This window comes from Pseudophryne corroboree, chromosome 2, assembly GCF_028390025.1.
Source record: "Pseudophryne corroboree isolate aPseCor3 chromosome 2, aPseCor3.hap2, whole genome shotgun sequence".
NCBI classification, from domain to species: Eukaryota; Metazoa; Chordata; class Amphibia; order Anura; family Myobatrachidae; genus Pseudophryne; species Pseudophryne corroboree.
Window position 1 is genome coordinate 168,732,798 of NC_086445.1, and position 16,728 is coordinate 168,749,525.

General features: G+C 43.4%; 1 protein-coding gene across 1 annotated transcript in view; it reads right to left on the bottom strand.

Moving 5' to 3' along the window:
• Positions 1–16,728, bottom strand: part of LOC135005972 (uncharacterized) — a 242,614-nt gene that overhangs the window by 155,811 nt on the left and 70,075 nt on the right. Inside the window, exon 3 of the mRNA XM_063951981.1 lies at positions 2,693–2,797. Within this exon, the coding sequence (XP_063808051.1) occupies positions 2,693–2,797 (105 nt within the window). The remainder of the gene's footprint in view (positions 1–2,692; positions 2,798–16,728) is intronic.

Consider the following 16,728-nt stretch of genomic DNA (forward strand, 5'->3'; position numbering starts at 1 on the left):
ATAGATTTACCGGTGAGTAAAATCTTATTTTCTGTTATTTTGTCCTATTTGTTGTTTGCTTCACAATAAAAAAAAAAATCTTCAAAGTTGTAGCCCTGTTCTGTGAATGAAATGATGCAACCCTTCAAACAATCCATTTTAATTCCAGGTTGTGAGGCATCAAAACATGAAAAATGCAAAGGGGGTCAGTGGCAAACGCAGGACTTAGCGAGGGGGGTTTCCGTGGGTGTATATATATGTGCATGTATGTGTAATATATATATATATATATATATATACATACATACATACATACATACATACATACATACATACATACACACACACACACACACACACACACACAGTGGTCGAAGTGGAAATTTTGAAGTAGGGGTATGCAAAAGTCAAGGACGTAATTATGCGCGCCTTCGGCACGCTCCAGAAAAGGGGGCGTGGTCACCCAAAAGGGGGGTGTCCAGTGTAGTAGAACCCCTTATACTATCTAGTACTGGTGCCCCTTTCACCTTATAGCACACGGTACAAGCTGAAATTCACATTATAGCACACGGTACGAGCTGAAATTCACATTATAGCACACGGTACGAGCCGAAACTCACATTGTAGCACACTGAATGAGCCGAAATTCACATTGTAGCACACTGAATGAGCCGAAATTCACATTCTAGCACATGGTGCGAGCTGAAATTCACATTCTAGCACGCTGAATGAGCCGAAATTCACATTGTAGCACCCTGAATGAGCCGAAATTCACATTATAGCACACGGTACGAGCCGAAACTCACATTGTAGCACACTGAATGAGCCGAAATTCACATTGTAGCACACTGAATGAGCCGAAATTCACATTATAGCACACGGTACGAGCCGAAACTCACATTGTAGCACACTGAATGAGCCGAAATTCACATTGTAGCACACTGAATGAGCCGAAACTCACATTGTAGCACACTGAATGAGCCGAAACTCACATTGTAGCACACTGAATGAGCTGAAATTCACATTGTAGCACACTGAATGAGCCTAAATTAACATTGTAGCACACTGAATGAGCCGAAACTCACATTGTAGCACACTGAATGAGCCTAAATTAACATTGTAGCACACTGAATGAGCCGAAATTCACATTGTAGCACACTGAATGAGCCTAAATTAACATTGTAGCACACTGAATGAGCCGACATTCACATTGTAGCACACTGAATGAGCCGAAACTCACATTGTAGCACACTGAATGAGTCGAAATTCACATTGTAGCACATTGAATGAGCCGAAACTCACATTGTAGCACACTGAATGAGCCGAAACTCACATTGTAGCACACTGAATGAGCTGAAATTTTGACAGCAGGGACAGCCAGAGTGACGACAGGGAGTGACGACAGGGAGAGAGAGAGTAACAACAGGGAGAGAGAGAGTGACGACAGGGAGAGAGAGTGACGACAGTGAGAGAGTGACGACAGGGAGAGAGAGTGATGACAGTGACGACAGGGAGAGAGAGTGATGATAGGGAGAGAGAGTGACGACAGGGAGAAAGAGTGACGATAGTGACGACAGGGAGAGAGTGACGACACGGAGAGAGTGATGACAGTGACGACAGGGAGAGAGAGTGATGACAGGGAGAGAGAGTGACGAAAGGCAGAGAGAGTGACGAAAGGCAGAGAGAGTGACGAAAGGCAGAGAGAGTGACGACAGGGAGAGAGAGTGATGACAGGGAGAGAGAGTGATGCAGGGAGAGAGAGTGACGACAGGGAGAGAGAGTGATGACAGGGAGAGAGAGTGATGACAGTGACGACAGGGAGAGAGAGTGACGACAGGGAGAGACAGTGACGACAGGGAGGGAGAGTGACGACAGTGACGACAGGGAGAGAGAGTGACGACAGGGAGAGAGAGTGACGACAGGGGGAGAGAGTGACGACGGAGAGAGAGTGACGACAGGGAGAGAGGTGACAGCAGGGGAACGTTACCTAATTTGTTGCTGGTGGCTGGCAGCGATGGGCTGCGGGCGGCGAGCAGCGTGCGGTGAGCAGCTGGCGGCGTCTGGAGGTTAGCGGTGGGCACCGGCCGCCGCACAGGGACAGGGAGCACAATGTGCAGCAGGATGGCCACTTCCCTTGCCTCCTGCTGCACTTTCAGTGCATTTCCGCCCCACTTCGACCACTATATATATATATATATATATATATATATATACACACACACACACGCACACACATACATACATATATACCACATTCAAACATACATACACAAACACACACATATACACAAGTACACATCCATACATACATACTGTACATACACCAGTGCACAAACACACAGGCATACTGTACATACAAATACACACATAAACACTGGCTGCAAACTTACATGATACACCAGGGCCTGGGAGAGCAGAAGGACGGCAGAGTGAGGACGGAGCGGAGGAAGCTGCTGTTGCTGAGCATGCGCAGCCAGCAGCTCCCCCGGCACATTCTGCAAGCAGAGAGCTCCACAGCTCTCTCTTGCTGCTGCAGCTCCGCGGTCGCGATCGCGGTAGCAGCTTTTGCTGAGAAGGAGACAAAGCTGTCTCCGTCTCAAAATAGAAATCTCGGCTCATCAGGGAGGTTTCCAGGTACTCGGAAACCCCCCTGCGTGCGCCACTGGGGGTGAACACTTTAGCAAGGCACTGTAGCACATCAATACTATCTTACCAGTTTTCTTGCTCTCTCTATCTCGGTTTCTACAGATTTAACATTTAGTTCACCGAAGAAATCTTGAGAGTATGTGTCCTTTGAAACCACTTGAGGTGAAAAGAGCTGGAAAAAAAAATCAAATATTAAGCCAGCATTGCTAAAGAACAAGTTACTTTTACTTAATTGCTGTGCTAAATGCTTAATTGTACAAGTTAAAAGTGAGTCCATTTATAGCTGAACGTTTACTTATTATTATCCTTATTTATATGGCGCCACATGGATCTACAGCGCCCAATTACATATTACATAAACGAATAATCAAAACAGGAAATAGTGACTTACAGTTGAAAACAATATAGGACAAGTACAGGGTAAATATATATAGCTACAGCAGCAGATGACACTGAAATAAGTATCATGGGGGCAGAAAACCACGGGATTTGGTGTCTTCGAATATGGTTTAAGTAGAAGGATAAGCACATGAGGGTTGAGGGCCCTGCTCGTGAGAGCTTACATTCTAAAAGGGAGGATTTTAAGGCCTGTATACACTTCCGCGGGATGAATGGTCGCAAGGTTTATAAACAATAATCCCGAAGAATTAAAGAACTGTAATAATGGAGTGAGAGAATATATCTGCAATGTTGGTGGTTGTGAGTTGCTGGATAAACAGTCAAAATGCATCGAAGCCTTGCAGCTAATTGGATTTCCTCCTTTTATGTTAACGCTTACTCAACTCTTTTCCACAACTGTTTGTTCCATTCACATTGTGGTCAGGACAGCAGAAGTGTGTGATACTTCTTCCTTCCTATCCTTGCCAGCCAGGTCACACTCTCATTAACCTGTTCAGTGCAGATTACCACATGCGGGTTAAATGTAGAGATGAGTCTCCGGCTGTGGAGAGTGTACTGGACGGATATGTCCGTCTCAGTACTGTGTTGTCTGGCGTGGGGCAGGTGCTCTGTCTGCTGTATCTGAAAGTGGCGCCCTGTGTGCTGTATCTGAAAGGGGTGCTGTCTGCTGTATCTGAAAGGGGTGCTCTGTCTGCTGTATCTGAAAGGGGTGCTCTGTCTTCTGTATCTGAAAGGGGTGCTCTGTCTGCTGTATCTGAAAGGGGTGCTCTGTCTGCTGTATCTGAAAGGGGTGCTCTGTCTGCTGCATCTGAAAGGGTTGCTCTGTCTGCTGTATCTGAAAGGGGTGCTCTGTCTGCTGTATCTGAAAGGGGTGCTCTGTCTGCTGTATCTGAAAGGGGTGCTCTGTCTGCTGTAGCTGAAAGGGGTGCTGTCTGCTGTATCTGAAAGGGGTGCTCTGTCTGCTGTATCTGAAAGGGGTGCTCTGTCTGCTGTAGCTGAAAGGGGTGCTCTGCTGTATCAGTCCAGATGGGGTGCTCTGTCTCCTGTATCTGAAAGGGATGCTCTGTCTGCTGCATCTGAAACGGGCGATCTGTGCGTCTATCCAGGGGCTCCGTCCCAGTGTAAAATTAAAATAATAAAAGCTACAAATAAAAAGCCTAAAAATAAAAAAAAAAATTTTTGCACTATACAATTTTTATTTTTATGACACTGCCAGTCAGACCACAGTATATTATTTCATACTCCTACACGTATTGTGCGACACTGATGGTGAAGGTCATCCGCAGTGTTCGATCACTATTTCTGACGCAGACATATTGTGTGACGCTGTGGGTGAAGGTGGTACCACAGTAATATATTTTATTTCCTACACATACATGTATTGTGCGACACTGTTGGTGAAGGTCAACTGCAGTGTTCGATTACAATTTGTGACACACACACACACACACACACACACACATTGTGCGACACTGTTGGTGAAATTAAACCGCAGTGTTTGATTACTATTTTTGACTCATACTTGAATTGTGTGACACTGAAGGTGGTACATTTTTTGTACAAATTGTGGTGTGTGCTGTACCCCACTTTATTTGTGTTTGTGGATAGATATGGAGGGCAAACAATTGAGAGGAGAGCAGGTAGCTCATACTAGTGGTGCAGGTGCTGCCACCAGTCATGACAATACAAGTCCGTCAGCGTCATCTACTAAGGCAGATGCCCAGGGGCATAGAGGGCTTAAGTCAGGGCATGTAAAATCATTTCATTTTACAATGGTAAAGAAAAAAATCATCAAATGGAAAGTTAGCTGCAGAGGCAGTAACACAAACAGTGCATTCAGAACCAGAACCATCAGACATTCTTGAGGAACGTTTAGGGGTGTCCATGTCAACTATGTGTGAGTCTGACATTTTTCACACTGTACTCATAGAGAAGCTTCTTTTACTTCCTTCCACCATTTCTGTACCATCTGCACATGTGGGGAGCAGTACAAGTGAAGATGGTGATGATGAGGATGCAATAGGATGAGGGGGATATATGTATACTAATACAACCTGACACTGAGGAAGTTGATGATGATGTTTGTGTAAGTCAGCCCCCAGTGGCTGCAGTTGTTGACCATGCTAAAAAGAAAGCCATTGCGATGCCTGGGCATAAGACCAAAAAAGCCACCTTTTTGGTGCGGGATTATTTTTACCCCAATCCTGACAATATTTATGAAAGCATCTGCTCCATTTGTGAGGCCATTGTTAATAGAGGTAGAAACGTTAGCCATCTAGGCACCTCCTCCATGTTACATCATTTGCAGCAAAGACATGAAATTTATTGTACAAGATTATAATGTAATAACCACCTCATCATCAACATCCTCAGAGTCATTACTTATTGGAGGTAGTCCATCTAAAAAAATATTTTTGGGGGGCACAAACAAACTAATAATTTCAGCCACAAGTGACAGTCCCTGTCGCTGAAATTATTAAAAATGTTAAACTGTGCATGTCATGTTTAATATATACAATTTAAGGGTGGCTGGGAGAGCAGAGCTGGATTAAGGGGGGGCTCCGGGGGTAAATTCCCGGGGCCCCTCATGTTTGAAAGGGCCCCCTGACACCTGCCACATCGTATATCTAATCTGATTCGCTGCGCTCCCCGCTGACAGCCCAGCTATGACGGCGGGGAGCATGACGCTCAAAGCCGCTAGCACTATACACTGGGCTTCTTGCTGAGCAACGGCTCACCGGCCCAATAGTATATCAAGCTGCTGCCTGTGGCTCAGTGACTGGCTGAGCACGCAGGCTGCAGTGAAAAGGATGTTCCCTGGTTTCCTGGCAGTATGTGGATTTGACCTGGGTGCCAGTGGAGGCTCTCACTCTCCTGTAAGTCAGGATGTATTGAATTCTTTTTTTTTGTGTGTGTTATGGACGCAATTTAAAAGGCCGGCTCTGAATATCTATATTATATATATATATATATATATATATATATATACACACACACACACACACACACACACACACACACACACACACACACACCTGCACTCTCCTTAGTTTCATTCACCTTAATGCTTTAATATAGAACTAGATAAACAACAGGGTTTTGGTTTATGAATTGTACAATGCATGTAAGCTTGCAGCCCAATCCACGGGACCCCATTTCACTGCAAGTCTTACTCTATCACATAAACGTTCGGTATTTCGACTGCCGGGATACCGGCAGTCGAAATACCGATGCCAGAATCCCGACACTGCTTGGAAAGCAAAAAGAGTAAACACAGTTGTTTGACAATAAATGGCTTCACCCAACCACTAACCATGAGTGAAAGAAAAGTTTGTGAGTTATCATTCATATTCTCTGACAAATGGCCAGAAAATCACAAATTCTGCTAGGGTATGTAAACTTTTGAGCACAACTGTGTGTATGTATATGTGTGTATGTGTATATGTGTATATATATATATATATATATATATATATAGCTCTGGGGCTGCCCTCACTAAATAACAGATACCTTCCACCTTGGTGTGGCACTCCAAACTTAACAAGACACACGACTCAGCAGTGGGTTCAATGGCGTTTCAGTATTCAAACTGTCTTCAGATTAAACACATAAAAAACAGTACATACCTTTTAGGTATCTGTTATTTAGTGAGGGCACCGGCTGTGTTTATGGAGTTTAGCGAGTGCCAGCCCCAGAGCCAGTTGTATTGAATGGACATTGAGTTGTTTATTCTGGCAGGGCACCGCTTGAATTAATAGTTGGAATCTCTTCAGTGTATACTTGCTTGTCTAAGGAGTCAGACAGGAGGACTTTCATTGTTTTTAACCAGTGTGCTGTGTTTGTATTCCCTTGTATTTACACAGGGATTGGAAGATTGAGCTATATCAGGGCTTGAGCAGGTAATGGTGAATCAATTATATGTAAGTTCTTAGACCTGGTTCGTCCTTTATATAAACATACTCTATAGCAATACAATGGCTGACCATCAAGATGAATTAAGTCCCCTACAATTTCCTATTGGGGACATTCTGTCCTTTTCAGAGTCAGAAGCTGAAGCAATTTTGTATGTAAAAGACTAACTGATGAGGCAGAGGCTTCAGTACCAGAAAATATTTTTAAAGATCTATTATTTCTGAAAAAGAAAGAGGTAGATTTTTATCTACATGGATTGACCCTCAGTGATTATTATAAAGATAAAAAAATCCCGAGGGGTTTCCGTGTTAATTGCCCTACAATCGGCAGGCATGACCCGCTATTTTGCAAGCAGTGGATTGCAATCATAAACAAATGTTCTTTAGATTTAATTCTTTTAGTGATTGAGCAATCCACCAAAGAATTGGAAAAAATTAAAGGCAAAATTGACGAGTTTGAAAAAATCCATCTGCCTACGCTGACTAGCGATCACGACACTGAATGGCTTGGTAAATTGAACACACAAATCAATCAATATAAAAGAGATTTGATTTGTTTTAAAAAAGAAAAACGATCTAAAGTAGATCTTGATTATGAAAAACACACTGTGTACAAGTGGCTATCAGGCGGTTCACAACATGAATCAAACGGCCATTTTATAGACGGAACAGAAAACCCTCTTCGAGATTTGATACTGATTCCTCAACGGATACTGGTAATTCTAATACAGAGATAGAACAATCAACAACAGCCGGTGGCCCTTTAGGAGTGGCCACAAGAGCTACAAAACCTGGACAAAGAGACAATATACGCGACACAGTGGGCAAAACGAGAGGAAGAGTGGGCAGACCACGAGAACCAGTCGCAATTAATTTGCAATATATCTTCATATGAGCTATCTAATAGTGAAATTAGCCTCCTAAGTAAAGGCTTATCATACGTTCCATCAGCCAAATATGACTATTTTCAATGGAACATAGAGAAACACTCATTACAACGCAAATTAAAGCTGATTGAATATTTCAAAGATAAACCACGGGATAATAATTACGTGGAGAAGGAGAAAATACCAGCGAAATTAAAACAATTTGCACCTTGCTCCACCTTCGATCATCTCACTAACAATTCAAGTCTAAAGACTTTGACGCGCATGGTGGAAACAGAGGTCCACGATGCAGCACAGTCTCAGAAGACATGTCATCCAAATCTGACTCCACTTGAGAGACAAGCTTTCGACTCAGTTGTCATCTAACGAGCAACTCGTAATAAGACCTGCCAATTAAAGGGGGGCGATAGTATTACAAGACCTATGTGATTATAAACAGGAAATACACAAACTACTATCGGATCCAGGAGTATATAAAGTACTACACCAGGACCCCACAGCAACATGTAGAAGAGATTTGAAGAATATCCTACAGAGAGCAGTGGACACTAAATTTATTTCTGAAGAGACCATGAGAGCTCTAATACCAGAATTCCCGCTTATTCCACTTTTCTACACCATACCGAAAATCCATAAGGATGAAAAACATTCCCCTGGATGGCCGATAGTTTCAGCACGTGGATCTCTTTTACAACCGACAGCAGTCTTTTTAGATTATTTCAACCACTGATCCAGAGAGAGTTGAGTTTTTTATACGACACAACATCATTTCTCATTAAATTACGTTCAGTGAGAGAATTGCCCCCAGGTTGCTGTTTAGCAAGCATTGATGTCACTAACTAACATCTATTCCGCATGATTTAGGTTTAACAATAGTGAAAAAGTTTTTACTGTATAGTAAGATGTTTGTACTACCAGCTGTTGAGGTAATTGTCTCTTTATTAGAGCTCACACTAGTACAATTTTTTTTTCTGTATGATGGCCAGCTTTATTTGCAAACGAGGGAATGTGTCATAGGCAGTAGTGCCGCCCCCTCGTATGCAAATATTGTCATGTTTGCAATTGAACGAGATCTGTTTTTTTCTGATGAAGAAGTGAGCAGTAACATTGTCTTATTTACACGCTTTATTGACAATCTGTTTGTTATCTGGAAGGGTAATGCGACCGCTTTGAGTGATACCATTAACAAATACAATCAACGAGAGGGTCTCATTAAGTTCACTTATTCCATTGATTCTTAGGAAAATAATTACCTAGATGTTAAAGTTTGTATACACAACAATCAAATAAGTACCACTGTTTATTCAAAGCCAACGGATAGGAACAACCTTTTACAGGCAAACAGTTGCCACCCTAGATCTATGATTAATAGTCTCCCTTTTTCCTAAATGATCAGAATATGGAGGATAAATAGCAATCCGATTACTGCCCAACAAAAGATTGATCTCTTAATAGAGAAATTGAGAGACCGAGGCTATGTATTAAAATCTTTATTAGACTCTAAGCATAAAGTGCTGACGATGGATAGAGAACTACTTGTTTAATGTTTAATTAATTTACAGCATGGTGAACAGAACAATGTCAACGTTTTGGGCCTCACATGGCCCTTTTTCAAGACACAGATGTCCAAATGAAGGAGAGCATGACATCTGTGTTGGACATCTGTGTCTTGAAAAAGGGCCATGTGAGGCCCGAAATGTCGACATTGTTCTGTTCACCATGCTGTAAGTTAATTAAACATTTGGAACTTTAAAGAAAGAAGACTGGCGAGTGCTCTCTCTAGTTTTGGATGAATATATATGGCCTACTATGGATGGATTCTGTGGATACGCCTGAGGTGCACCCCAGCAGGATGTTAAATGTACTTTGTCAGTGCCAAAACCTTGGATTATATATATATATATATATATATATATATATATATATAACTCCCAAAGAATCAGTGGGCGCGTAATTAACCTTCTAGCTTTTGTACCAGCAATTCATACAAATCAAGAATTAATTAATTTTTTTTTACAATTTATTAAAAGCACATTTTCTGCTTCACATATATAGAGGCATACCCTTTACATATACATATCAAGACATTTTACACAAGATGTTATTCAATTGATATAGTTGTTGGTAGGGTATTGCTCTCCACAACCCTGATGCGTTTCGTCCTAAAAGGACTTCTTCAGAGGTGTGTTCTGTACAGCTGGTAAAATAACATAAAATATAATGGAGAAGAGGACATAACAAGGGGCATGTAAGATCACATCAAATTACCATAACCATAAATATGACCACAATCATTACATACCTAAAGACTTAATCCGAGAACAATCCTTCGGATATAATAAACAATTATACAAATTGATTTATGGCACAACTCGAAAAAACAATTACATTGGATCAGTATCAAATAAGTTTAGACCAAAAAAGTACTCTTACATTATAACAATAGACTTACTTTAGAATTAATTTATGTGTTCCAAAAAAGATGGTGACAATAGCCCATCAAATTGGAAAAAGATCCTACTGGAATAATAAATATGTATCAATATTAAATTACCATATGGTAAAAAGTGTTCAATAAATGTATAAATAAAAATACAGTGCATCCGGAAACTTTTCACAGCGCTTCACTTTTTTCACATTTTGTTATGTTACAGCCTTATTCCAAAATTGAATAAATTCATTTTTCCCTTCAGAATTCTACACACAATACCCCTAAATGACAACGTGAAAAAGTTTTTTTTGAGATTTTTACAAATTTATTAAAAATTAAAAATGATGAAATCACATGTACATAAGTATTCACAGCCTTTGTTCAGTACTTTGTTGATGCACCTTTGGCAGCAATTACAGCCTCAAGTCTTTTTGAATATGATGCCACAAGCTTGGAACACCTATCTTTGGGCAGTTTCGCCCATACCTCTTTGCAGCACCTCTCAAGTTCCATCAGGTTGGATGGGAAGCATCGGTGCACAGCCATTTTCACATCTCTCCAGAGATGTTCAATTGGATTCAAGTCTGGGCTCTGGCTAAGCCACTCAAGGACATTCACAGAGTTGTCCTGAAGCCACTCCTTTGATATTTTGGCTGTGTACTTAGGGTGGTTGTCCTGCTGAGGTAATGAGCACTCTGGAGCAGGTTTTTATCCAGGATGTCTCTGTACATTGCTGCATTCATCTTTCCCTCTATCTTGACTAGTCTCCTACTTCCCACCAGTGAAAAACATCCCAACAGCATGATGCTGCCACCACCATGTTTCACTGTAGGGATGGTATTTGCCTGGTGATGAGCAGTGCCTGGTTTCCTCCAAACATGATGCCTGGCATTCATGCTAAAGAGGTCAATCTTTGTCTCATCAGACCAGAGAATTTTGCTTCTCATGGTCTGAGAGTTCTTCAGGTGCATTTTGGCAAACTCCAGATGGGCTGCCATGTGCTTTTTACTAAGGAGTGGCTTCTGTCTGGCCACTCTACCATACAGGCCTGATTGGTGGATTGCTGCAGAGATGGTTGTCCTTCTGGAAGGTTCTCCTCTCTCCACAGAAGAATGCTGTAGCTCTGACAGAGTGACCATAAGGTTCTTGCTCACATCCCTGACTAGGGCCCTTCTCCCGATTGCTCAGTTTAGACAGCCGGCCAGCTTTAGGAAAAGTCCTGGTAGTTCCGAACTTCTTTAATTTATGGATGATGGAGGCCACTGTGCTCATTGGGACCTTCAAAGCAGCAGATATTTTTCTGTACCCTTCCCTAGATTTGTGCCTCAAAACAATCCTGTCTCGGAGGTCTACAGACAATTTCTTTGACTTCATGCTTGGTTTGTGCTCAGACATGCACTGTCAAATGTGGGACCTTATATAGAGAGGTGTGTGCCTTTCCAAATCATGTCCAATCAACTGAATTTACCACAGGTGGACTCCTTATTAAGCTGTAGAAACATCTCAAGGATGATCAGGGGAAACAGGATGCACCTGAGCTCAATTTTGAGCTTCATGGCAAAGGCTGTGAATACTTATGTACATGTGATTTCTTAGTTTTTTATTTTTAATAAATTAGCAAAAATCTCAAAAAAACTTTTCACATTGTCATTATGGGGTATTGTGTGTAGAATTTTGAGGGGAAAAAAATAATTTATTCCAAATTGGAATAAGGCTGTAACATAACAAAATGAGGAAAAAGTAAAGCGCTGTGAATACTTTCCAGAATCACTGTACATACCCACTATTGGTGAACTTAAAAAAAATAGGATTTTAATTACCTACCGGTAAATCCTTTTCACGTAGTCTGTAGAGGATGCTGGGGTCCATATTAGTACCATGGGGTATAGACGGGTCCACCAGGAGCCATTGGCACTTTAAGAGTTTAACAGTGTGGGCTGGCTCCTCTCTCTATGTCCCTCCTACCAGACTCAGTCTAGAAACTGTGCCCGAGGAGACGACAAACTTCGAGAGAAGGAAATAAACAGATAATGGCGAGATTCAAACCAGCTCACACAAAAAGGCAAATCCGGCAACATGAAAAAAATATGTATGTACATATAGTGTACCGTACAGTACCTTTATTTATATATATATATATATATATATATATATATATATATTTATTTTTTAAATTTAGGCGCTTTGTCACCACCTGCTATGACAAATAAAGCTGCTGCTAAAATGAGGGGATAGTCAATCCCTTGAACCAAAAATACAAACAAACAAGACAGTAGCAGCGCTTATGTAAATAGAATGTCACATCTGCATAATTACATATTCAATAATACATAATTTATTTGTATAGGTATAAAATTGGGCTTCCGGGTAATATATGAAGCAATAAGTAAAACAATTAAAAACGACCACACAAATTGGGAATTTGTAACCAGCACAGTTCAAGAGTCCGTTCCCTTTATAACACCTCCTTGTGTGCCACTTAGCAGAAAGTCTCGGTTTGTATAGTTCTTGTTTCAAAGAGGTAATACCTGAGTCACTGGAGGATTAGATATCCTGGAATAGTTGAAACCAGAGTCCTCACCAGAGCTGTGACCCTAGATGACACCTGTACATCTGACGCGTTTTGCTGCGCCTGGTAGCTTTTGAAAAAGCCGCCAGGCGCAGCGAAATGCGTCAGATGTACAGACCACATTGGGAGCCGCACTCAGCACTTTCCGGACCAACCTCCTCAATTGGACGCCCACTCTATGGAGTCATTTATCGACACATTGGACACTACCATCTAGGGTCACAGCTCTGGTGAGGACTCTGGTTTCAACTATTCCAGGATATCTAATCCTCCAGTGACTCAGGTATTACCTCTTTGAAACAAGAACTATCCAAACCGAGACTTTCTGCTAAGTGGCGCACAGGGAGGTGTTATAAAGGGAACGGACTCTTGAACTGTGCTGGTTACAAATTCCCAGTTTGTGTGGTCGTTTTTAATTGTTTTACTTATTGCTTCATATATTACCCGGAAGCCCAATTTTATACCTATACAAATAAATTATGTATTATTGAATATGTAATTATGCAGATGTGACATTCTATTTACATAAGCACTGCTACGGTCTTGTTTGTTTGTAAATCCGGCAACAGGCCGGAAAACTCAGCAACAGCTGAAACCGTACTGAAACAGTAAAGAACACAGAACTTACCCAGGAACAAGGCAGTACTGAACCAAATAACCACTGCAGGACAAAGAAGCGCTGGGCGGGCAACCAGCATCCTCTACGGACTACGAGAAAAGGATTTACCTGTAGATAATTAAATTCCTTTTTTCTCTTACGTCCTAGAGGATGCTGGGGTCCATATTAGTACCATAGGGATGTACCAAAGCTCCCAGAATGGGAGGTAGAGCGCGCAGGCTCCTGCAGAACTGCTTGACCAAACTTGAGGTCATCGGAGGCCAAAGAATCGAACTTGTAAAACTTAGCAAACGTGTTCGACCCAGACCAAGTAGCTGCTCAGCAAAGCTGTAAAACTGAGACACCCCGGGAAGCCGCCCAGGAAGAACCCACCTTTTGAGTAGAGTGGGCCTTAACAGATTTAGGACACGGCAAGCCTGCCGTAGACTATGCATGCTGGATAGTGAACCTAATCCAGTGAGAGATCGACTGCTTAGAAGCAGGACACCCAATTTTCTTGGGATCATACAGGACAAACAGAGAGTCCGATTTTCTGTTACGAGCAGTCCTCTTCACATAGATCTTCAAAGCCCTCACAACATCCAAGGACTTTGAAGCAATTGAGGAGTCAGTAGCCACTGGCACCACAATAGGTTGGTTGATATGAAAAGACGACACAACCTTTGGAAGGAACTGTTGACACATCCTGAGTTCCGCCCTATCTTCATGGAAGACCAAATAGGAACTTTTACAGGACAAAGCCCCCAATTCCGACACACGTCGCGCAGAAGCCAAGGCCAACAATGTGACAGCCTTCCACGTGAGAAACTTGACCTCAGCCTCCTGTAAAGGCTCAAACCATTCCGATTGCAGGAAATGCAACACCATGTCAAGATCCCAGGGTGCCGTCGACACCATAAAGGGAGGCTGGATGTGCAGAACCCCTTTCAAAAAGGTCTGAACCTCAGGGAGGGCAGCCAATTGTTTCTGGAAGAAAATGGATAAAGCCGAAATCTGGACCTTGAGGGATCCCAATCTCAGGCCCATATCCACACCTGCTTGCAGGAATAGGAGAAACCGTCCAAGTTGAAACTCCACCGCAGGAAACTTCTTGGATTCCCACCAAGACACATACTTTTTCCAAATTCGATGGTAATGTTTAGACGTTACTCCCTTTCTAGCCTGTATCAGGGTAGGAATAACCGCGCTCGGAATACCCTTCTGAGCTAAGATATGGCGCTCAACCGCCAAACGTAGGCATGGTAAGTCTTGACAAGCGAACGGCCCCTGTAGTAGAAGATCCTCCCGAAAAGGTAGGCATTGGGTCTTCCAGCAGGAGATCCAGTAGATCCGCGTACCAAGCTCTCCTTGGTCAGTCCGGAGCAATGAGGATTGCTAGAACCTTTGTTCTTTTTTACAAGCTGTAGAACTCTTGGAATGAGAGGAAGTGGAGGGAACACATACACCGACGGGAACACCCATGGTGTTACCAGCGCGTCCACTGCCACTGCCTGCGGGTCTCTCAACCTGGAACAGTACTTCCGCAGCTTCTTGTTGAGGCGGGAGGCCATTATGTCTATGTGAGGAACCCCCCACCAACCGGTTACCTCCTCGAACACCTCCGGGTGGAGGCCCCACTGTCCTGGATGTAGATCGTGTCTGCTGAGGAAGTCTGCTTCCCCAGTTGTCCACTCCCGGAATGAAGATTGCCGACAACGCCACTGCGTGCCTTTCTGCCCAGAGGAGGATTCTTGTCACCTCTGACATCGCAGCCCTGCTCTTCGTTCCGCCTTGCCGGTTTATGTAGGCCACTGTGGTCACGTTATCCGACTGCACCTGAACAGCCCGATCCTGCAGGTGTGCTGCTTGAAGAAGGCCGTTGTATATGGCTTTTAGCTCCAGGATGTTTATTGGAAGAAGGGATACTTGACTCAACCACCTTTGTTGGAAGGTGTCCCCTTGGGTGACTGCTCCCCAACCACTGAGACCTGTGGTTAGAAGGATCCAGTCCTGAACCCCAAACCTCCGGCCCTCTAGAAGGTGAGGCAGTTGCAGCCACCAGAGGAGTGAAAACCTTGCTTTCGGCAACAGACGTATCCTCTGGTGCATGTGTAGGCGAGATCCCGACCACTGGTCTAGTAGATCCAGCTGAAAGGACCGAGCATGAAACCCTCCGTACTGCAGAGCCTCGTAGGAGGCAACCATCTTCCCCAGAAGGCGGATGCACTGATGAACCGATACTCGGGCAGGCTTCAAGACATTCCGGACCATTGTTTGTATCACCAACGCTTTCTCCACCGGTAGAAACACCCTCTGCACTTCCGTGTCGAGGATCATCCCCAGGAAAGACAGCCTCCTTATCGGCTCCAGATGAGACTTTGGAAGGTTCAGGATCCAACCGTGCTCCCTGAGCAGATGCGTCATGAGAGCAATGGACCTTAACAACTTCTCCCTGGACGATGCTTTGATCAGCAGGTCATCCAGATATGGAATTATGTTCATCCTCTGCTTGCTGCGGAGAACCATCATCTCTGCCATCACCTTGGTGAAGACCCTCTGTGCCGTGGAGAGACTGAATGGCAGTGCTTGAAACTGATATTGATCGTCCAACAGTGCAAACCTGAGATAAGTCTGATGCGGCAACCAAATCGGAATGTGGAGGTACGCATCCTTGATGTCCAGGGACACCAGGAACTCCCCCTCCGCCAGTCCTGAGATTACTGCTCTCAGAGACTCCATTATGAATTTGAACTCCTTGATGTAAGGGTTTAACGATTTCAAGTTCAGAATTGGCCTGACCGAACCATCCGGCTTCGGTACCACAAAAAGGTTTGAATAGTAACCCTTGTTTAACTGATGAGGTGGAACTGGAACAATGACCTCCGACAGTTCAAATTTTCAGATAGCGTCCAGTAGAATAGCTCTGTCTGCCGGCGAAGCTGGCAAGCCTGATTTGAAGAATCTGTGAGGTGGAAGAGTTTGAAACTCCAGCCTGTACCCCCGGAACACAATATCCTGTACCCAGGGATCCAGGCCGGACGACACCCAGACGTGGCTGAAATTCCGGAGTCTCGCTCCCACCTGACTGACTTCCAGGCTGTGCGGTCCACCATCATGCTGAGGACCTTGAGGCACCAGAAGCAGACTTCCGGTCCTGGGAACCTGCAAGTGCAGGTTTTTTGGATTTGGCACGACCACCTCTAAAGAAGATGTGAGAGGGCTTGTTCTTTCTAGTCCTAGCGGGCCGAAAGGACTGTGACGTGTTGGGAGAAAAGGTTGCATCGTAGCCGGTACAGCTTAGGGAAGAA